At 44.8% G+C, this 24460-nt stretch overlaps 1 protein-coding gene across 3 annotated transcripts in view; it reads right to left on the minus strand.

The window, feature by feature from the left end:
* ZNF827 (zinc finger protein 827) overlaps positions 1–24460 on the minus strand; it is a 113880-nt gene that overhangs the window by 50439 nt on the left and 38981 nt on the right. For all 3 annotated transcript variants that reach the window (XR_010989283.1, XR_010989282.1, XM_068154073.1), the window contains exon 4: positions 9913–10396. Coding sequence is in view for 1 of the 3 variants with exons in the window: in XM_068154073.1 (XP_068010174.1) it covers positions 9913–10396 (484 nt within the window). In the remaining 2 variants the exon portion in view is untranslated. The remainder of the gene's footprint in view (positions 1–9912; positions 10397–24460) is intronic.

Raw genomic sequence — 24460 nt, forward strand, 5'->3', positions numbered from 1 at the left:
AATTAACCTATAGGGCTGCAAGGAAGAGGATGGGAACTCTCAATGAAAAAGCTACTTACAACTCAAGGGCACTCAGCATTAAAACACTTTTAAATCAAAGCAGTGAAACAGGAGAATAGATAATCATGGGATGTATGATGATGCCAAGACTTGCCACCTCTAGGCTTCTGCAGGCTACTTAAAATATGAATGTGTTCCAAACCATCTTACTTAAGCATGTTAAAAATGTGCAGGCAGAGGTTAAGGAAAGGTCAGTACTGCATTTCAGGAGCAAAATGAGACACAGCACTGGAGGATGACCAATCCTGCTACTGTCCCCTCAAGAATTTCATAATGTTCTAGCCCAAATGGAACAGAAGAATTAAGCAAATTGCTAAGGCACCTGTAGAACCACACGTCCCCCCCAACATCCTGAGGTGTCTTATACAGACAAAGTCCAACCTGCTCAAAAAGGTTGCATTATCTGCCAAGACCATCTTCTTGCCAGGTAAAGATCAAAGTAACAGCACAGCAGGGAAAATTCTGGGGCAGATGGAGAAGAGGTGGAGGAAAGTGAAAGGAGCAAAGGGAAACATGCCGCTGATAGGAAAGGATTGTTTTGCTTCTCTCTCCAAAGGAACAGAAACAAAGGAGGAGACAAACACCACCCAGCTGACCTTTGTATTTAAGAAAACAAAAACAATCAGAGATGATTGAACTAACAATGTCTTCAAGTCCACTTTTGGACAGATGTGACAGAAAGGCTCAGGAGCTAGGACTTCTGCCCAGAGTAATGGCATAATCAGGGAAGCAAAGAGCCATCAAACTGGTGTAGTCTTATACTCCAAATGCAGGAGTTTGTGGAGATACTAAAATTCACACTAGTGCCTTTTTAAGTTGTATTGGGCTAAGCACACACACACCCCACACCCCCCAGTTTCTTATCCTGCATTTTAAATGATTGGATTAGAACAGTCTATACTGCTTTATCCTGTTACATCCTACGTATTCCTCCAAAGTGTAGAACACTGTGGGGTAGGATTTTAAGGGTGTTGGGAAACTGTGGATGTCAAGACTAGCAAGAGGTTATAAAGGTGGTGATACATTGGTGCAAAGATTAATACAAGCTTCTATTTGCCCAGGCTTTCAATACAATAGAATAGAATAAACAAGGTTGGAAGAGACCTTCAAGATCATCGTGTCCAACCTATCATCCAACACCACCTAATCAACTAACCCATGTAACCAAGCACCCTGTCAAGTCTCCTCCTGAACACCTCCAGTGATGGTGACTCCACCACCTCCTCGGGCAGCCCATTCCAATGGGCAATCACTCTCTCTGTGTAGAACTTCCTCCTCACCTCCAGCCTAAACCTCCCCTGGTGCAGCTTGAGACTGTGTCCTCTTGTTCTGGTGCTGGCTGCCTGGGAGAAGAGACCATCATCCGCCTGTCTACAACCTCCCTTCAGGTAGTTGTAGAGAGCAATAAGGTCTCCCCTGAGTCTCCTCTTCTCCAGGCTAAGCAACCCCAGCTCCCTCAGCCTCTCCTCATAGGGCTTGTGTTCCAAACCCCTCACCAACTTTGTTGCCCTTCTCTGGACATGTTCCAGCAAGTCAACCTCCTTCCTAAACTGAGGGGCCCAGAACTGGACACAGCACTCAAGGTGTGGCCTAACCAGTGCAGTGTACAGGGGCAGAATGACTTCCCTGCTCCTGCTGGACACACTCTTCCTGATGCAGGCCAGGATGCCACTGGCCCTCCTGGCTGCCTGGGCACACTGCAGCCTCATGTTCAGCCTACCATCAACCAGCACCCTTAGGTCCCTCTCTGCCTGGCTGCTCTCCAGCCACTCTGACCCCAGCCTGTAGCACTGCATGGGGTTGCTGTGCCAATGTACAGAACCTGGCACTTGGATGTGTTCAATCTCAGGAGAAGAAAGAAAAAGAGAAAAGAAAACCAGGAAAAGGGCAACAGCATGGCTAAATTAAAGATAGGTATGAAAATGTGAAACTGGAGAGACACTTCAAAGAGAGATCTTGATGACATGAGGGGTATTTGCACCGAGGCTGCATTATGGAATTCACAGGATTTTCCAATTAAGGATATGGCTCAGTAATTGCCAGTCCTGTGCACTTACATATCCTAATTGAAATTCTACATTCTGGCACAAACTACAAATCCTAAATATAGGCAGCATGGGTTTTTTTTTTTTCCTCCTTCTTTTCTTTGGAACTTGCTACATAAATACATCAATTATGACTACTTAATTGGACATGCTTTTACTTCATTAAAAATAGCTGTTTGCAGAGCAGGAGCCAGTCCGTGCAAGCACTGTCAACAGCAAATGCTAAAGCATTTCAGACTCCTTGTGTTACCTTTAGGGAATGCAGCGATTTTCAAGAGCCAAACAGAACAAATAAACTCAGTGGTTCCTTAGCTTATCTACCAATATTTTGTATGTAGCTGTCTGATGATTTACTATTTAGAATAGAATAGAATTAACCAGGTTGGAAAAGACCTCAGAGATCATCGAGTCCAACCTATCACCCAACACCATCTAATCAACTAAACCATGGCACCAAGCACCCCATCCAGTCTCTTCCTAAACACCTCCAGGGATGGTAACTCCACCACCTGCCTGGGCAACACATTCCAATGGCCAATCTCTCTTTCTGTAAAGAACTACTTCTTAACATCCAGCCTAAACCTCCCCTGGTGCAGCTTGAGACTGTGTCCTCTTGCTCTGGTGCTGGTTGCCTGGCACTCTTTAAAAATTAGCAACATTTCATTATTCCATTAATGGAATCAGCTAATAAAATGTGAATGCAAAGTCCAAGTACTTTGGACAGTCACCAAAATCCCACAGTGTTTTTATTTTCCAAACTAAAGTCTTGACTCCTCACACAACAGTAACAGCAGATGTGACCAAAGCTGAGTTTCTCAGTTGTTTTAAAACAGCCAGTCTCAAACCCTCAGCATGCTATCTCTCCTTCTTCCTCTCTAAAGTTTTTTGCCATGCAAGTAACTTGGGGAACATAAAAAGAACTGCAGAAGCAGGGCACACTAGATAATATACACCATCACAAGATGAAGGGGCATGCTTTCTAGGGTAATGCACTTGGTGAACACAGAGAGCTGGGGGAGAGAGGCCAGCAGTGAAGTATGCTTTACAAACACTGTTTCCACACAGAATTTCTTTGAGATCAATAGTGCAAGAATCCCATTCATTTTGATGGGATTCATTGATCTCCAAACGTTAGGAATGCAGCACAGAACGTAGGCACAGTAGTAACTGCCAGAGAGTGCACTGGCCACTGTAATCTGGATCACTGAGAGAGCTGGTTCTCATTACAGCAGAAACAAGCCTTAGAAGTGGATGGAAGGACAGCAGGATCTAAAGGCATGTGTTGTACGTTGCCTGCCACTGAAACCTTTGAAATGGGAAAAGCAAATACTCTGCAAATCAAGATATGAATGCAGTTACAAAGTTTCAATGTGCAATTAATGGGCTGGGGGGAAAAAACCATTCTGGCAAAGCACTGATTTGGTTAAGGTACTGAGGCAACTCGGAGCATAGCAGCAGTCCTACTGAAATAAGAAAAGTAAAAACATGTCCATGGTTAATATTCTCCTGTTTATATGTTGAGTCATCTGCTAATTGTCTTTGCAAACAATAACCCTTTAGAAGTTTAAATACCATTTCAGTGAACCCTTTAACACATAATGGGAATTTAAAAGCATCTCCTGCCTTAAACTAGGATCTAGAGAATGGAACCTGCAAAACATCTCAGGATTTGTTCTGATTTTCAGATTTACATTTGGTGAGTTGTGTGTTGTCTTGTTTCATAAACTATATGAACACTTTGAATAAAACATAGGAACACTCTGAACACTTCCAATTGTGGAGGCTCCAAGCCTGAAAGTGTTCAAAGCCAGTCAGATGATGGAGCCTCGAGCAACCTGGTCTAGCAGGAGATGTCCATGCCCATGGCAGTGCAGGTTGGAATTAGATTAAGGTCTCTTCCAGCCCAAATAATCTTCTGATTCTGTGATATAACTGAAAAACTTCTGGCAAGCAATGGCACAGAATTAGGGCTGTGGGGATCTCCAAAGGTCACCCAAACCAGTATTGCTCAACCTCTAAAGCTCCCCTTAGCCTACCTGAAGATGATTCACAATCCACTTTGAGCAGTCTTGCCACAGCTCAATTCTGGCTTGTTGGAAATTAGGTCTAGCTTCAAACATCTGTAATTTTTTTCCCCTCTACTTTGCCTCTCTAGAGCTTGCTGCTTGTTTTTGTTCAGCTGAAATTTCTTGCAGCTGCTTCTAATGTCCTATAGTTCACTGATCTTGTCCATCCTACTGCCTAACACATGATCAACCATCGTTGGTCATCTGAACTGTTCTTCCAATTCTCCAGTGGTGGAGATGCCACAGTCTCTCCTGCCAAACTCAGAGAGGTTTAATTACCTCAACTTTGGGAAGAACTTTCCTAATACCAACCTAAAGCTTACCACAACATAAATATGTTATTTTTCAGCCTAATTATGATGAATCACCAACAGATGATTTCCTTCTCCCCATGACAAACTATTTAATGCATTAAAGGCTTACTAGTGACTCTCTTTAGCTTTTTCCATAGGCTTCACAATCTCAGTCCACTCATGCCCATTAGGCATGTGCTCTGAACCTCCAGTCCAGGGGAGGACAGTGAGGCTGGGGGGAGGCCTCGAACACAAGTCCTACAAGGAGAGGCTGAGGGAGCTGGGATTGTTTAGCCTGGAGAAGAGGAGGCTCAGGGGAGACCTTATTGCAGTCTACAACTACCTGAAGGGAGGTTGTAGCCAGGTCTCTTCTCCCAGGCAACCAGCACCAGAACAAGAGGACTCAGTCTCAAGCTGTGCCAGGGGACATTTAGGCTTGAGGTGAGGAGAAAGTTCTTCACCGAGAGAGTTGTTAGCCATTGGAATGTGCTGCCCAGGGAGGTGGTGGAGTCACCATCCCTGGAGGTGGTCAAGAGGGGACTGGATGTGGCACTTGGTGCCATGGTTTAGTAGTCATGAGGTGTTGGGTGGCAGGTTGGACTTGATGATCTTTGAGGTCTTTTCCAACCTCACTGATTCTATGATCTCTATGATTCCTGCTGTTTTCCTTTGAAATCTTTCCAACTGTGTACACTCTCATAAACTATAGTGCTAAAGCCCTGGACTTCAGCAAGTGTGAGAAAGGCAGGACTGTTTCCCCCTTCTTTGAGGCTGTTTCTCTCTGTATCCCAGTACAGTGCTGCCTTTTTTGCAGCATCTTACGATGGTGTTCCTCTTGGTCTTTTCCTGGAGCACAGTCGCTTCACTAGCTGTTCCTGGCTTTGTATTTGTGCAGCTGTTTGGTGAACAGTTGCACAGTTTTTTTACACATCTCTCTTGGGTGTCACTCTTTTCTTTTAGCTGTGAATTACTATCAAAGCACTGTTTTCCAACCATCTGATACCTACTACTTCTAGACTAGAGAGGTAGAATCATAGAATCAATAAGGTTGGAAAAGACCTCAAAGATCATCAAGTCCAACCTGTCACCCAACACCTCATGACTACTGGACCATGGCACCAAGTGCCACGTCCAATCCCCTCTTGAACACCTCCAGGGATGGGGACTCCACCACCTCCCTGGGCAGCACATTCCAATGGCTAACAACTCTCTCTGGGAAGAACTTTCTCCTCACCTCCAGCCTAAACTTCCCCTGGCACAGCTTGAGACTGAGTCCTCTTGTTCTGGTGCTGGTTGCCTGGGAGAAGAGATCAACCCCCTCCCGGCTACAACCACTCTTCAGGTAGTTGTAGACAGCAATAAGGTCTCCCCCTGAGCCTCCTCTTCTCCAGGCTAAACAATCCCAGCTCCTTCAGCCTCTCCTCATGGGGCTTGTGCTCGAGGCTTCTCCCCAGCCTCATTGCCCTTCGCTGGACACATTCAAGAGTCTCAATGTCCTTCTTAAATTGAGGGGCCCAGAACTGAATTACATCCTCAGAAATAATACTAAGGGTCAAGATCATTGACATCCTTATTAAGATTCCCTTTTAAAATTCTTAATAGGTAACAAACAGCATTTTTTGGACCACCTTTCACCTGAGGCACACCAGACAAGCTTCTGGAAGCTTTTAACTCCTAGGTCGAAGGCAGACAAGCGCTCCATGCTTGGAAAAAGAAGAGGCTGAAACTGCACAGAAATGAAAACCAACAGGCCCTGAGGTGTCCCATGAAACTGGAGGCACAGAAACTGATACCAACCAAGAGGAGGAGGCAAGCAAAACGAAATGCTCATTTAAACCATCAATATTCAGTAAGAATAAGCGCCAACTTCTGAAAGTCTATGAATCCATCTACTGCTTCCTTCTTAGCCACAAGGCCTGACAGGGAAGAAAATTAGATTGTTTTGACGTAATTAGGTCTCAACAAATCTGTGTTGGCTGTTACAACTGGCATATACAATTTGAGATGTCAAAATATTTATACCACTGAAAAGGTAGGGCCATTAACTGAAGTTCTGATGAGCCTAACAAGGGTGTCTTAATAAAGAAATCACTCAGAGGAACTTGGTTCAGCACCACAAGCAGTCAAAAAAAACCCCCAAAGCAGCTCATATTTAGCCAAATTGCAAAAAGAATTACTTCTAGTCTGAATCTATGCTCACTGCATGGAGGAAAGCATGAACTAAACACACAGAGCACAGTATAAATCTCAAGAGAGAAGAAATTCCTTTCCTTTTAACATGGCCCTTCTTGTGTAGTAAACTTGGTGACTGGCAGTACATTTCCATCCAAATATGCACACATACAAAATTACAGATACATCTCACTCCCCCAGTGACTTTATAACATGTTGCTAGGTAACAGTGCATACAAGTCAGGTTCTGAGACCTTTAGTAAGTCACCATAAAATAACTGCATAGGCCTTTTGCATGAATAATGGACATTTGAATCCTTTTTCTGATGCCAGCAGATCAGACTTTGAAAACATGACTGTCTGCCAAACTGTAAACAGCTCCCCATCAACTGCTACATGAAAATCAACACATCAAAAGGTTGTATGTTTTCTCAGCCTTCAGGCTTTCCCCCTCTCCTGCTTTCCTCTCTCATTCTTGCTACATGCAGCCATCATGAGCACTACCCTCCCCAAGTCAGTACAGTTGATGTGTCGAGCTACTTAGTGCACAGCAGCTCAAATTTAAGATAGACATCAGAACACAAGACACATGGGGCAGCTGTCAGTCAACAGAAATAATGGATTTCATATGTAGAGTCCAAATTTGAATCTCAATTAAAAAAAAATGTACAAGCAAATCAAAACAGACTCATCCTTGCTCAGTTTTTGTTGGTCAGAATAACAGAATAGAATAAACCAGGTTGGAAGAGACCTTCGAGATCATCGCGTCCAACCCATCATCCAACACCACCTAATCAACTAAACCATGGCACCAAGCATGCCATCAAGTCTCCTCCTGAAAACCTCCAATGATGGTGACTCCACCACCTCCCCAGGCAGCACATTCCAATGGCCAATCTCTCTCTCTGTGTAGAATTTCTTCCTAACCTCCAGCCTAAACCTCCCCTGGCACAGCTTGAGATGGTGTCCTCGTGTTCTGGTGCTGGTTGCCTGGGAGAAGAGACCAGCCCCTGGCTACTAAATTATATCAGCAGATTGTTTGTTAAAGGAGAGGTTTCTGCACCTTCTTCCAATCCACACATCAAAGCACTTGTGCCAGCCCATTTCACTCCTTGCTTTTCCTCAGCTCTTTTCAGTTTTCCTGGCTGGCTCCATGAAGACCCAGGCTGTATTTCTTGTGTTTACCCACTCTACTCAGTTCCCCACAGAACTGTGAGCCCCAAGGCATGAAGGTCTGGGCAGATAAGGGCAGCAAGCCATTCCAAAATAAATGACTGTGGTTTCCCCAGAGCATTGGCATTAGGGCAGAACTAATTCCTAGAGTTACCTGACAATAAGATTTGCTAAAATTCAACTCACATTCCATTTAGAAGAAAGGGGGGACCAATTATTTGCTATTGAAAAGGGTCTCTTCTATCTCCAAAGCCTAAAACTTTCCATAGGGACTGTCATCTCCTTGTGCAACAGAAGTTTCTTCAGTGACATTTTTCCTGACTTCATTCTCTGTAAAAGCCAAAGGCCCATTCTGAAAACGTTTAGTATAGAACACCCCAAGCATGCCCCCAACTCTGGAGTGTTCAGTCAAATCAGTGGAAGAGTACAGGAACAGACACATCCCACACACATCCTCCACTTCAGGATCTCATGTATGAGTGTCATTCTTACAGCCATAACCTAACAGTGAAAGGACACACACAATAAACACATGCTTTGTGTTAGATGTGGATTTGAATTATAACAGTAACAAATGTTTAAAAGCTGTTCAGAATCTCTTTTTTGAAGTGTTAGCAATCCAGAAATGCAGGAACGTTCATACTTGCATATTTATGAGTTACCCTTCAAGGGCTACTCTGAAAGAAAGAGGACCAACACTTTGTTGGTCTTATTTAAGAGAGGAGTAAAGGCAGAGAACTTCAGAGCTGAATTTTAGAATAAACCATTACTTAGAATAAACCAAACCAGGTTGGAAGAGACCTTCAAGATCATCCTGTCCAACCCATCAACCAATCCAACCCACCTAAACAACTAACCACGGCACCAAGCACCCCATCAAGTCTCCTCCTGAACACCTCCAGGGATGGTGACTCCACCACCTCCTTGGGCAGCCCATTCCAATGGGCAATGACTCTTTCTGTATAGAACTTCCTCCTAACCTCCAACCTGAACCTCCCCTGGTGCAGCCTGAGACTGTGTCCTCTTGTTCTGGTACTGGCTGCCTGGGAGAAGAGACCAACATCCGCCTGTCTACAACCTCCCTTCAGGCAGTTGTAGAGAGTGATAAGGTCACCCCTGAGTCTCCTCTTCTCCAGGCTAAGCAACCCCAGCTCCCTCAGCTTCTCCTCATAGGGCTGTGTTCCAAGCCCTTCACCAACTTTGTTGCTCTTCTCTGGACTCATTCCAGCAAGTCAACCTCCTTCCTAAACTGAGGGGCCCAGAACTGGACACAGGACTCAAGCTGTGGCCTAACCAGTGCAGTGTACAGGGGCAGAATGACCTCCCTGCTCCTGCTGGCCACACTGTTCCTGATGCAGGCCAGGATGCCTCTTGGCTGCCTCTTGGCTGCCTGGGCACACTGCAGGCTCATGTTCATCCTACCATCAACCAGCACCCCCAGGTCCCTCTCTGCCTGGCTGCTCTCAGCCACTCTGACCGCAGCCTGTAGCTCTGCATGGGGTTGTTGTGGCCAATGTGCAGAACCTGGCACTTGGATGTGTTCAATCTCATGCCCTTGGACTCTGCCCATCTGCCCAGCCTGTTGAGGTCCCTCTGCAGAGCCTCTCTACCTTCCACAGATCAACTCCTGCCCCCAGCTTGGTGTCATCAGAAAATTTACTGATGATGGACTCAATGCCCTCATCCAGATCATTAATAAAGATGTTAAAGAGCATGGGGCCCAGCACTGATCCCTGGGGCACACCACTAGTGACTGGTTGCCAGTCACTAACATGCTGGGTGCTTGTGACGCTCAGGGAATTCAAACTAGAACTACAGGTGTGTGGCACGCCTAAAAAACCACACCAGACAAGATCTGCCAAGGTAACTGCCAGTGAACATGAAAGCCTGGATAAAAAATTCTCACTCCCAACCCCTGCAATTAAACAAAGTCCCTCCCATCTCTCACCATTTTGCCCTTTTCCCACCATCATGCACCTCTCCTTACCAAAAGCAACAGGAACTTGTAAGTTAAGTTGCAATTCCATGAATTAGCAAACCCAAGACAAGGTGTTTCTTATCCTATAACGGAGCAGCTGATGCTGCCACTTGCTGCTCAATTACCTGAGAGCTTCATAAGAAAATCTGATGCCATCTTGACAGAGATGTCTTGGCTGAATAGTGCTGATGCTGTATTGGCCACAAAGTCAGAGTAGTCTTTCGGCTGCGTGTTGTTGGGAGGTCTGTCGACAGTGCTAAGAGCAAAAGGTGCAGCTGAGATGCCATTGTCATCTTTGGGCTCCTCTTTCACTAGTAAAGGCGGAATACCTCCACTAGGCTGCCCAGCCACATCTGGTGTTTTAGATACAGATGCTGATCCCATAGGGTCAGGTCCACCTCCTTCCTTCTGTGGTCCTGTGCAGGAGTCACTGTTTAGCTGTGGGGACCCCTTCACCTCAGTTTCTGGTACTTCCTCCTTCACTTTGGATTCTGTCCTAAGGAAATGTTGATGGCAGCGCATGTGGAGTTTCAGGCTGAAGTGGCGAGAGGAGGTAAAAGGGCATAGCTGGCATTGAAAGGTCTCACCCCTGTCTTGGTGCTGATGAACCTGGTTCAAAAGGTGAAAGACAAAAGCATGTATTAAACAAACCAGTTTAACAGCATCATGGAAGTCTCAACTCTCCACTTCTAATACCATTAAAAAAGAAAACAAAAAGGTTAACTAATGACCAAACTCTTTCTGAGCACTGGGGAAGAGGCCAGGCACTAGGAACAGTAGGATTCTTTCACACATAACTCAAAGAACATAAACACCAGGCTCAAAAACAAAATATTCAAAATCAGCAACATCTGTTTCTGCAGCATGGAAATGATGAAGGCTTCCCTGGATCAAACAATCCTTACAACCAGATCCTGATGAACTGTCAGTGCATAAAAAGACTTCCAAGCTGTAACTAGTAGTTTTCTTCACTAAGAAACCAACACACCAACCCATGCCTGTTACATGACCTACTGAGCCTGATCACTCTGTGCAACCTAATACATAGCAATTGTTCAGAGCAGCCCAGGAAACACCAACCTGCAAAGCAGCCTCCCTCATCAGTTCCCATGTCACCAGAGTGAAAAAACACCAAGGCACTACTGAAAAAGTTTGTTGCAGATGAGTTAGACCCCAAAATAAACAGCTCTGTGATGGTGAAACACAAACAGGAGAGATGGGGGTTGCCATTTAGTGTAATTTATCAGTTACCTAACGACCCCAGTTACTCTTACTGTCCTCATATTTTGACTGCAGGCTCTTTCTCATGGAGACTGTGTGCTCCTGCATGATTACACTGCCTAGCATCCTCAGGCCTGATCCTGATTACCATTTAAAGACAGCTCTATTCTTCCATCCATTTGTAATCATTTCTATGCTAGTTGAACAGACATTCTCATTTAAGATAAACTAAATATACACACTATTACACACTTCTTCCTTGTTTAACACAATACTCATGAAAGAGAAGGAGTAATTGAGCCCAGCACACTAGTGGCAGGTATATTGATAAGTTTTCCCCCCTATAGCTTCCCAAATGAGTTGTAAATCCCAGCTGCAGCACCCCAGGCTACTCCCTGCAGAATTACTGGCAGATGCATACGTTTGTTCCTTACTAATTGATGAAAACGTGATCAGGACAAACTGGCACCAGCCTGAGCTCCACACATTCGTTTTCACTCGTGACTCGGGATGGCTGGAAACATTTCAGTGAGCCAGATTTTTGTTGGAAAGTGGCAATTTGTTGAACACAAAATATTTCACCTGAAACATGGAGAGGTTTGAGGAACTCTTGGCAAACAAGGCAAGATTCCACTGCCCTACTGAGTCGTGCTGTACACCCCACTCCCTGGGCTTGCCTCAGAAGCAGCTGTGCCAGGGATCCAAGGCTTGCTGCTATAGCCTGGGAGCCCCAAAGACCTGAAAGCTCCAGCTCTAATCAAAGCTCAGCTCTACACCATGGAACCTGGAAATCCTCACTTTAGCTAAGGCTTTCAGCACTTTCAGGTTTCCTGCAGAGCGGAGATATGGATCTCCAGAGTCCCAGCACAGCTGCTGCAAGCTCTGGGGTAACAGAAACACTTCCCAAACACAGCTCTGCCAAGATTCAGGTTGGGGGTTCCTATGGTTGCAGATTTGGCCTCGTTAATTCTCTGTATAATAAGAGGAATTCAGTCACAAGCTCACATCCAGCATTTCTAGCTTTACATGCACAGAACCTGAATTCAGGTCTGCTGAAGAGTGAAGAAAAGATATCTGTCCTTTAGTCTTTGGTGCATTTAGTGGAGACACATTTCATTAGTACTGTATAACTTTTCATTCAGTAGTTCAAGGGCTCTGGAGATTAGGTATTACACAGATAGCAAGAAAGAATTTCTCTTGGCCAGCAGCTTTACAGGTTTGACATTCTCAGAGCTGTATAAGCATGACATTTACAGACAAGGTAATTCTGGAATCTTATAATTGCACCTAACAACAAAAGGAAATTTAGATGCTAATGCTAGCCTAAGTTTTAAAGTAACAACCTAGCAGCAGAACAGCAGTGCTTTCAGTTCTAAATATTCACAGGTTACAGTGGAAATGCCAAACAGATTGCCCATCTGCACTACTAGAAACAGGATGGTCTGGGAGCACAGCAGTGCTCTTCATGGAGAGCACTGAGATGTACTAATGGTAGCAAGCACTCTCACCATGGCAACTTTATCTCTTACACCCACTGAGATTTTGTGTGCCAGGGTTTCTCTCCAGGATCCCCTTCAGTCAACAGTTCCTTGCCCACATATTTAACCACTTCTTCTAGAGGCCCCTTATCACAATCATCAATATGATGCCTTCTGAAGGCTGTCACTGACAGTCAGGTGGCAGAGTCTGTGTGGGAGTTACCTTCTCTCTCCAGGACTATGGCATGCCACCCCTGCAGTACCTTTGGAGAACAGATGAGAACAGGCAGGACTGATTCATCTGATTTGGACTTTGCTCCTCCCCAAAGACAACAGCAGCATCACCAATGGGTTTATTATAAAATAAAGTACATTTATGAAATAAAGTTACATTTATAACTTGTAGCCAAGGAATGACAGAATTCATATTCAAATATTTAGAGTTTTGAAAGGGGGGGGGAAAAAAAGTCTATAGAAAAAGATATGAAACATTAAGCCAAATATTTAGCCCTCAATATCCTGGGCCCAGCTGCACTGTAAGACTTTAAGACTTTTATTTAATTCTCAAAAGTAAATAATAGCCATTTAAAAAAATTGAACAGAATTAGAAACAGCAGAAAAGAATTAAAGTAAAGGAAAACTATCCCTTATTTTCTCATTCAATAGCAGCCTACAGGAGCCAAGAAGTTGCCATTCTATGCTATGTGGAGGGAAAAGTCAAGGCAGCAACTACAGGCTGTATTATAAGAAACAAGAAACCCTGTAGAGCTACACAGAAAGCCACGGAGGAGATCCAGGTCACACAGTGTCACAGTGCAAAAAGCTGCCTCCTCCCTCCATGAGACAGAGAATGGCTCTTATTCTGTTGCTAATGCTACCCAAACCATCAGACATCCTCTTTAGACTCATGCAGGCTGCTCCCACTAGAACCACAAGCAGGAGGAGACAAGAGGGCAGCTGACAGGTATTCTCCAAAGTCCAACGCTGAGCTCAGCTGCTGCTAGATTTGGACCTCTCTGAATTACACTGCCACAAACCACCATGCACAACCTGCTCATGGAGAATGGCTCTCTGAAAATCACATGAAACTACTCTTCGATCTGTGTCAGAAACGCTGAAGGACTGTGGATATTCTCTTGACTGTGCAAAGTGCTTGTATCATCTTTATTTTAACCCCTCTCCCCCCGCCCCAAGTCTGCCCAGTCTCAGATGGTTTCTGATTCTATAGCTTTTCCTGTGTGTGCTTGATATGATGTATGCAATAATATTCCACAGAGCTATGGACTCCTCATGAACTTACAGCCTAGTGGGAGGACTTGGGTACAAATTACCTACTGATCTTTTTTATTTATGTTTGATTTTAGTTTTTCTTTCAGTTTCCTCTTGCTGCCTCCTCATTCTCTAATCACAAAAAAAGAAAGAGGCCACTGAATTTATCTTCTCCCATCACATGCAGTATTTTGATCCCACTTCCTTTCTATATATGGCTGTCCCATCCTCTACAGCTTCTTTCTTCAAAGGGAGTTCCTGCCATCCCACTTGTTATTTGCATTGCCAGCTTTTAAAATCCCTTCCATTTCTGGGGTGTCTGTGTGATGCTGTGACCAGAAGTGAGTATGGTAAGCAGCAGCACACCGTATGTTAGTAACAGCATTGTAGTATTTTCTGTGTTAGTCCTGGTTTATTCTACAGACACCCAAATACCCAATGCACTTTTTTTAACCACTGCTGCCCATGCCAAGGAAAGGTTTTCATTGAAGTGTCTGCAATGATACCCTGCTATCTTCCCCTGAGAAGTTACAGTTCATTGTATCAGACAGCCAGGTGCATGATTAGACTCCTGTTTCCAAGGTGCAGTACCTTGTATTTGTCAACAATAACTTCATTTGCCCGCTTGTTTACCTGTCAGCCAGACCCATTTTGTTCTCCCTCAAGCTATGCCTTTTCTAATCTTGATTCATGCACATAAGGTTGGTTGTATCATTTACAATTCTCTTACCCAGTCATCATCCTGTGCAGACCACATTGGCTAAAGTCTGCCCAGTTCCACTCTCAGTAATGGAACACCCCTCTGTTAGCCTTTTGTCACGCTTACAATCCCTAATTCCTTCCTACCCTTTGTTTTACTGTCTCTCGGTGAACTTCCTAATCTGCCATAGTGCATCACATTGCTTAATTTATTTGGCAGCTCCTCAGTGAGAGGCTCTGCCAAAGGCTTCTTTTAAAGACCAAATACATTTAAACTGATTCTGAAGTCCATGATTTTCCTGACATGCTCAAAACATCTTAGCAGAAGAACGCATGATTTTCTCCTACAGGAACCACATGTCTCTATCATATCACATCATTCATGTGCTTTTCTCAGTCACATTTTTCAGTTGACATACTAAAATGTCTGGTATCATAAGCAGATTCTTAAAGCCTCTTTTCATACATAAAAGCAATGTCCCTGCTGATCTGACAGCCAGTTGAAGTCATGGGGAGTACACACTGGCCAGTACATCTGCACCACAGTTACAGATCCGTGTGATCCCACTGAACAGGGACAAGTAAGGGTGAGGGAAATGGTGACACAGGCACATGGTGATTAGGTCTTTTCTCCTTCCTTAAAGCTGAGGTAGCCCTTTGCACAGACTCATAATAATGGATGTTGGTCTCTTCTCCCAGGCAGCCAGCACCAGAACAAGAGGACACAGTCTCAGGCTGCAACAGAGGAGGTTTAGGCTGGATGTTAGGAAGATGTTCTACACAGAGAGAGTGATTGCCCATTGGAATGGGCTGCCCAGGGAGGTGGTGGAGTCACCATCATTGGAGGTGTTCAGGAGGAGACTTGATGGGGTGCTTGGTGCCATGGGTTAGTTGATTAGGTGGGTTGGATTAGTTGATAGGTTGGACGCGATGATCTTGAAGGTCTCTTCCAACCTGGTCTGGTCTATTCTATTCTATTCTATTCTATTCTATTCTATTCTATTCTATTCTATTCTATTCTCTCCTAATTATGAGGGACAGGAAGGGAAGGACTGGCATTTGCCTTCTCTTTTGTGGGACTTAACAGAGGTTTTTTTGTTGTTGTTATGTTTTAAGCCAGCAGAATAAGAGGAAATGTTTGGGTTTTTTTCTGAGACCTTTCATGTCTAAGCAAAATCAGAATACAAGGGGGTTGGGGTGCTAAAGCTATTCACTGCTAGATTTGCTTCTGGCTACTCACTTTTTACTTACTTACTGTGACCTAAATACTACTTTTTCCTTTGCTTACTACAGTTTTAGGGGTTTTTTGCCTCACCAACTTTCAAGTGGATTAACTTTCCCATGGTGGGCATGTGTTTAAGCAACTACTGCAACCAGCAACTACTACAGCCTGGCCATTTGGCTGGTGGTTTGGGTTTGTTAATGTTTTGTTTGATTTGATTTTCAATCTCTTTAAGAGTAAAATGACTTCCTCTGTGACTGCCTTTGACTACACTTGAGAGGTCTCCATTTTGCATGTCATGTGCCCTCTGCTTTTTGCACAATAGAATAGAATAGAATTAATCAGGTTGGAAAAGACCTCAGAGATCATCAAGTCCAACCTATCATCCAACACCATCTGATCAACTAAACCATGGCTCCAAGTGCCACATCCAAGCCTCTCTTGAACACCTCCAGGCATGGAGACTCCACCACCTCCCTGGGCAGCACATCCCAGTGACCAATCTCTCTTGCTGGGAAGAATTTCTTCCTAACATCCAGCCTAAACCTCCCCTGGCACAGCTTTAGACTGTGTCCTCTTGCTCTGGAGCTGCTTGCCTGGGAGAAGAGACCAACCCCCAGCTGGCTACAACCTCTCTGCAGGGAGTTGTAGACAGCAAGAAGGTCTCCCCTGAGCCTCCTCTTCTCCAGGCTAAGCAACCCCAGCTCCCTCAGCCTCTCCTCACAGCCCTGTGCCCCAGACCTCTCCCCAGCCTTGTTGCCCTTCTCTGGACACCTTCCAGCATCTCAACCTCTTTCCTTTCGATCTCATGCTGCCTTCTGACAAGTCCCCTTATATTTAAAATATTGCACTTTCAAAAGTCTAGAGCTACAGGGCTAGTTTTGATATAATCCCTTCCCTCAGGACATGGAGGTTATTTATATAGTATTTTCTTTTTGAAACCATTTCCTTGCTTTGCTTGAAAGCAAAGGTGAAAAAAACCACACCTCTCTGCAGGGCTGGACTGGACTAGACATTCCAAAACCCTGAAGGTGTCCTGTCTTATCCTTGTCTCATGTGCAAGAAGTGACAAGATTTAAAGGCAGATGTTTGAAGTCACTTATGGCAGGCACCTGTCTGAGACCTGGGACACAGACTTCCCTTGTTGAAAAATCTGTGCAAGTTTACTTTACCTCCCTCAGCTGAGAGGAGGTAATGGAATCACAGGCACCTCCCAGGGCTCTTTAAGGTTAGCCTGAGCCAAACTAAACAAAAGATCTTCCCATAAAACATAGCCAACCTCTTTCTGCCAATATGGGGAAGATGCTTTAACATAGCCTGCCCACAACTTCACCAAGATGGATCAGGAATGCTTCTTCAGTTGTCTGACCCTAGCTGAGGAGGAAAGAGGGAAAAGCAAATCACTGAAGGCTATGTTCTTCACGGCCTTTCCTCATTCCCTCTATCATGTAATTAATGGTCTCTCCCTAATCAGGAGGCTGATTATAACCCATTTTCCATTACCCAGGAACATTAATCTGAGGTCTCACTGCATGGTCCCTCTTCATAAAGAAGAGAAGCAGAAGGATCCTGTGGCTGAGTATCACATGACCTACTTACCATTGCATTTTATTTTTCTGTTAAGCTAAACCTTCCCTTTCCTCATTTTCTGTCACACCAGCACGTGCTCACCTTGCCAGGCTTCTTTTCCACCACTAGCAGGGCTGGCTCGCCTCGTTCTGCCTTATGCCTATACAGCAGCACAGGCAACATTTTTAGATGTTATTTTTGGCCATATGCTCCTCTTCCTCATTGCCCCTTCCAAGTGCTCAGGCTAATATCCTGTTGCTCTCTTGGAACATTTCTGTATGATCTCACAGCCTACCCATCCACCAATTGCTGAGGAAGACACATGCATGATCCAAAGACACCAATTGGCCGAAGTTTGACTGATGCTTGTGGTATTGCTCTGAGAGAAATTCAATCCCTACTTCCTTACCAGGAAACAGAAAAGCATGAATACATCTTGGTGAATTAGGCCAACCCTTTCCACTGCTTTCTCCAGAAAAAGTATGCAGGAGTCTCTCTCAAGGAGAAAACAACACAGTCAAACTGAATATATCTTTAGATAAATAGATAGGACACAAGCACAGCCCTTACTGCCTTCTTGGACAAGACACCGCTTAGGTACCCACTGATTTTGTCCAGCTTCATTTTCAGCATCCTCAGCACCCCCAGAAACCACACTACAATACCAGAATGAAGTGCTGAGATGCTACCCCTAGACTCCTGGAAACAAGGGCCCAAACTTGTGGTTACGCGTTTCATAGTTTCAGTCAGGGTTGGAAGGGACCACAAGGATCATCTAGTTCCAACCCCCCTGCCATGGGCAGGGACACCCCACACTACAGCAGGCTGGCCAGAGCCTCATCCAGCCTGCTCTTAAACACCCCCAGGGACGGGGCCTCGACCACCTCCCTGGACAACCCATTCCAGGGCTTCACCACTCTCATGGGGAAGAACTTACCCCTCACATCCAGCCTGAATCTCCCCACTTCCAGCTTCATTCCATTCCCCCTAGTCCTATCACTACCTGAGATCCTGAGAAGTCCTTCCCCAGCCTTCCTGTAGGCCCCCTTCAGATACTGGAAGGCCACAATTAGGTCATCTCAGAGCCTTCTCTTCTGCAGACTGAACAGCCCCAACTCCTTCAGTCTGTCCTCATAGGAGAGGTGCTCCAGCCCTCTGCTCATCCTTGTGGCCCTTCTCTGGACACGCTGCAGCACCTCCACATCCCTCTTGTAATAGAGGCTCCAGAACTGGACACAGTACTCCAGGTGGGGTCTCACCAGGGCTGAGTAGAGGGGGAGGATCACCTCCCTCGACCTGCTGGCCACACTTTACTATAATTTGTCTCAAAACCTAATACAATTCCACACTGTAACTATTTCAGTGTTTGTTTTCTAAAGTGCCTGTCTCTGTGTGTGGCCGGTTGACGTTGCCCCCTTAAGAAAGAGAATATGGTGGACGGAAGTTGGTAAACGGAAGGAATAGTCTAAACTAATTTCATTGGATGAGTGGGAGGAAGCACTTCTGAGCTGGGACTATACTGGACATTTCCACGACTTTTCTATCAGTCTTGCTTCCGCCTCTTCTTCAGGCAACAGCTTTCTGTCCTGGGCTTTCTGCCAAGGCTCCGGCCTTGAGAGAAAAACAGATAACAGGCCTGTATTAACTCTTTTCCAATTAACACAAACTGCTTCTAACATTTTTTTTCTTTCCTCTCTTTTCTCTCTCTTCCTATCCCACTCTGGGGAAAGGGGGGAGAGAGGGGAGAGCGGAGGTGGGGAACCCCCTCTGTCCAGAGGGGGGTCACTCTCATTTCTGTGTTACTCTGTTGTATATCTTTGTATATATTGCAGATATTGTAAATTTGTAAATAATCCCCTGCAAACCCTACATCGCTTTGTAAATATAGCTCCACTGCTTTGCTAATTCAGCTTGCGAGTTTTTTTTCTTTTCCCTTCAATTTTTTTTTTTTTTTTTTTTTCCCTTTTACTTTACAAAGGGGGAAGGGAGGAGGCTTCTCGGCCTTACCTTCCATCCCACCACATTTTTTTTTTATTGGCGTACCCAACGTGCGGCAGATAATTAGTTTAATTTATTATTTGATTGATTTAGTGTTTTCCAGCTGAATTAGCAAACATGAAGGTATTGTGGTTTGTGGAGCGATTATTCTTTTCAATTTTTGGGGCTCTGGTTTACAGGTATTGTTTGGGTTTGATTTTGGATTACCTGGGTAAATATTTGGTGCGGACAATTTATATGTGGGTTATGTATAGAGTTAAATTATGGTATGGAAAATGTATTAATTTATTATGGCCAGTGAGATACAGGAATGTTACCTCCACCACTCTCCCAATTGAGATAAAGAGTTAAAAGATTCCATATACCAATTGGCACAGAAGGATAATTTCAATTCTCCCTCCAGATGGGTACAAGTTTCATCTGTGAGGAATACACGTCCTCCAAGGAGGTCATTCCAAAACAGGACATTCCAAAACAGGTCATTCCAAAACAGACCACCAAGGCAATCACGTAGAACTATTTGGATAACTCTGCGTGATCAGTTTGGTGAGAACATGAACCGCTGGGATGGTCAACCAACTTCTAATCTTTTCAGGAGACTGAGGGAATTGCAAAGTGGCAGAACCCAAGGTAGCAATACCAGAAGGGTAGCTGTTACTTCCACAGTTCCCCAGAACGACTCTTATGGCTCCAACAGTGGCTCCAGTTATAACATGCAAAGTTATAACCCTGCACAATATGTGCAATGCACATGTGCGCATGTTCCCCATAACTAGGGGTGCCCTGCCTCCCGCCAGGGGGAGGAGAGGGATAACAGAGATAACAGAATCTATTGGGATGTGTACATCCAGTGGCCTGGCACTTCACAATTTCAGAAGTACAGGGCCTTGGTTGACACAGGAGCTCAGTGCACCATAATACCATCAAATTATCAGGGATCGGAGTCTATAACTATTCTGGGAGTCACTGGTGGATCTCAAGAGTTAAGTAAGGTAGAGGTTAATATAAGTTTAACTGGTAAACAATGGAGGAAGCATACAGTTGTGACCGGACCTGATGCACCTTGTATTTTGGGAATTGATTTTCTGAGAGAAGGGCGTTTCAAAGACCCTAGAGGTTACAAATGGGCTTTTGGAGTAGCTTCAATAGAAATTGATGGACAAAAATTGAAGCTATCTGCCAGACCTGAGCTTTCTGATGAATCTGCAGTTGTGGGACAACATAAGATACAGGACATTAAATTGCCGGTTGCTTCTCAGACTGTGCATCACAGACAATACAGAACCAACCGTGACTCTTTGTTGCCCATTCAGAATCTGATTCGTCAGTTGGAAAGTCAGAAAGTCGTCAGCAAAACTCATTCACCTTTCAACAGTCCAGTGTGGCCTGTGCGGAAGCAGAATGGAGACTGGCGTCTGACGGTAGACTACCGAGCCCTAAATGAAGTGACACCACCTATGAGTGCAGCAGTACCAGACATGATGGAGCTACAGTATGAGCTGGAATCCAAAGAGGCCAAATGGTATGCTACCATAGACATTGCTAATGCATTTTTCTCTATTCCCATAGCAGAGGAATGCAGGCCTCAGTTTGCTTTCACCTGGAGAGGAATCCAGTACACTTTCAACAGGCTGCCAATGGGCTGGATCCACAGCTCAAGCATCTGTCATGCAGTGATCCACGATGCTCTGGAGAAAGGCGGTGCTCCAGAACACATCCAGTTCATCGATGATATCATCGTCTGGGGTAAAACTGCTGAGGAAGTCTTCGAGAAAGGTAACAAAATCATTGACATTCTTCTGAATGCAGGTTTTGCCATCAAGCGAGACAAGGTGAAAGGACCTACCACAGAGATTCAGTTTCTGGGAGTGCGGTGGCAGGATGGACGCCGACACATTCCAGTGGATGTGGTAAATAGAGTCTCTACCATGGCAAGTCCCACAAACAAGCAAGAGACCCTACGTTTCTTGGGGATAGTGGGATTTTGGAGACTGCACATTCCTGGATACAGTCAGATTGTGAAACCTCTGTATGATGTGACTCGAAAGAGAAACCATTTCCACTGGGGACCTGAACAACAAGCAGCCTTTGACCAGATAAAGCAAGAGGTAATTCAAGCAATGGGTCTGGGACCTGTCCGAGATGGTCCAGACATTAAGAACATTTTGTACACGGCTGCAAGTGACAATGGTCCAACCTGGTGCTTGTGGCAAAAAGCTCCAGGTGAGACACGTGGACGACCTCTTGGTTTCTGGAGTCGAGGTTACAGAGGTTCAGAGGCTAATTATACTCCAACAGAGAAAGAAATCTTAGCTGCCTATGAAGGAGTAAAAGCATCTTCTGAAGTGATTGGAACTGAATCACAACTTCTTCTAGCTCCCAGATTACCAGTTTTGAATTGGATGTTCAAAGGCAAAGGATCCACACCACATCATGCCACAGACTCAACATGGTCTAAGTGGATGGCTCTGATAACACAGAGAGCTCGAATGGGAAATCTTGAAAGACCTGGTCTAGTGGAGGTGATCTCAAGTTGGCCTGAAGGCATCAACTGTGCTAAACCTCCAGAGGAGAAAGTAACTCGTGCTGAGGAAGCTCCTCCTTACAATGACCTTTCTGATGATGAAAAGAAATATGCTTTGTTCACAGACGGTTCCTGTCGTCTTGTTGGAAACAAGCGAAGGTGGAAGTCTGCAGTGTGGAGTCCAACACGCCGAGTTGCAGAGGCGAAAGATGGAGAAGGAGAATCCAGTCAGTTCGCAGAGGTAAAAGCTGTCCAGCTAGCTCTCGACGTAGCTGAACGTGAGAGATGGCCAAAGCTTTATCTCTACACCGACTCATGGATGGTAGCCAATGCTCTATGGGGTTGGCTAAAGAACTGGAAAAAGAGTGGTTGGCAGAGAAAAGGAAAACCCATTTGGGCAGCCAACCTGTGGCAGGACATTGCTGACCGAATCGAGAGAATTCCAGTGAAAGTGAGACACATCGATGCTCACATTCCTAAGAGCAAAGCTACTGAGGAACAACAACACAACCATCAGGCAGATCTAGCTGCAAGAGTTTCTCAAGTAGACATGGACTCTAATCTTGATCTCGACTGGAAACACCGAGGTGAGATATTCTTAGCTCGGTGGGCTCACGATTCGTCAGGACATCAAGGCAGAGATGCAACATACCAATGGGCTCGTGACAGATCCATAGACATTTCCATGGATGCTATCACGCAAGTCATCCATGACTGTGACATTTGTGCTGCTATTAAGCAGGCAAAACGTCTTAAGCCCTTGTGGTATGGTGACAGATGGTCCAAGTACAAGTATGGTGAAGCTTGGCAGATTGACTACATCACTCTACCACGTTCTCGTTCTGGTAAGCAATACGTGCTTACTATGGTAGAGGCAAACACTGGATGGTTGGAAACTTATCCAGTTCCACATGCAACTGCACGCAACACCATTCTCGGTCTGGAGAGACAAATCCTGTGGAGACACGGAACTCCAGAGAGGATTGAGTCAGACAACGGAACTCATTTCAAGAACAACCTTGTAAAGAGCTGGGCAAAAGAGCACGGTATTGAGTGGATATTCCACATTCCCTACTATGCACCAGCTTCAGGGAAGATTGAACGCTACAATGGTTTGTTGAAGACCACTCTCAAAGCCATGGGAGGTGGATCTTTGAAAAACTGGGAAAAACATTTAGCACAAGCAACCTGGCTGGTAAATAGTAGAGGCTCAGTGAACCGAGCTGGACCTGCACATTCAGATTTGCTACGGAAAGTAGAAGGTGATAGAGTTCCTGTTGTTAGAGAAAAGAATCTGTTAGGTAAAACTGTTTGGGTATTCTCACCCTCAGGAGAGGCTAAACCTGTCCGAGGGGTGGTTTCAGCTGAAGGTCCGGGTCACACTTATTGGGTAATGCAAGAGAATGGTGAAATTCAGTGTATTCCACAAAGAAATTTAACTTTAGCTGAAAGAGGTTAACTTTGAACTGCTGTACAGCTACATCGCGTTCAAAGGAAGAATCAATGAGGAATCTACGGTGCACGAACCCTGAGATCCCTGAGAGCCCTGAGTCAACTAAGAGACCCTGAGAATCCCTGTTTCCCTTTTCTTCGCTTCATCGGTGAAGAAATGAACTGTTTTCCATTTTTCTCATTTTCTGATTTTCTTGGACTTTTGAATCATCTACATCTGAGCATAGCCGGAATGGACTATGAACTTTACTCACGAACTGTAAATATCGTTTTGGATTAGATGGACAGTATGAACAACCAATGAAATTGTTTAGAAGGGGTGGACTGTGGCCGGTTGACGTTGCCCCCTTAAGAAAGAGAATATGGTGGACGGAAGTTGGTAAACGGAAGGAATAGTCTAAACTAATTTCATTGGATGAGTGGGAGGAAGCACTTCTGAGCTGGGACTATACTGGACATTTCCACGACTTTTCTATCAGTCTTGCTTCCGCCTCTTCTTCAGGCAACAGCTTTCTGTCCTGGGCTTTCTGCCAAGGCTCCGGCCTTGAGAGAAAAACAGATAACAGGCCTGTATTAACTCTTTTCCAATTAACACAAACTGCTTCTAACATTTTTTTTCTTTCCTCTCTTTTCTCTCTCTTCCTATCCCACTCTGGGGAAAGGGGGGAGAGAGGGGAGAGCGGAGGTGGGGAACCCCCTCTGTCCAGAGGGGGGTCACTCTCATTTCTGTGTTACTCTGTTGTATATCTTTGTATATATTGCAGATATTGTAAATTTGTAAATAATCCCCTGCAAACCCTACATCGCTTTGTAAATATAGCTCCACTGCTTTGCTAATTCAGCTTGCGAGTTTTTTTTCTTTTCCCTTCAATTTTTTTTTTTTTTTTTTTTTTCCCTTTTACTTTACAAAGGGGGAAGGGAGGAGGCTTCTCGGCCTTACCTTCCATCCCACCACACTGTGAAATTTAAATGCAATATAACAACTGCAGATAACACAATTGTGCCTTAAAAGGCAGTCTCCTCAGCCTCCCTTGTTCATTGTGTGTCTGTGTGGAAACTTTCCTTCTGCTTCCCTTCTTGCCTCTCACTTCCTCGCCTCCAGTTGTGAGTTGGTCCTGGCAAAGTGCCCTTACTGGAAGAATGCTTCATCAACATGGTGGGTAGCACATGTAGATTTGAATATGGGTCAGGGCTGGAATCAATCCAGCTCTCTATTTAGGTTTTCTCTAGCAGGGGACACG

The sequence above is a fragment of the Melanerpes formicivorus genome, unplaced genomic scaffold (assembly GCF_026170545.1).
Source record: "Melanerpes formicivorus ecotype bairdi unplaced genomic scaffold, bMelFor1.0.p_v2 SCAF_27, whole genome shotgun sequence".
NCBI classification, from domain to species: Eukaryota; Metazoa; Chordata; class Aves; order Piciformes; family Picidae; genus Melanerpes; species Melanerpes formicivorus.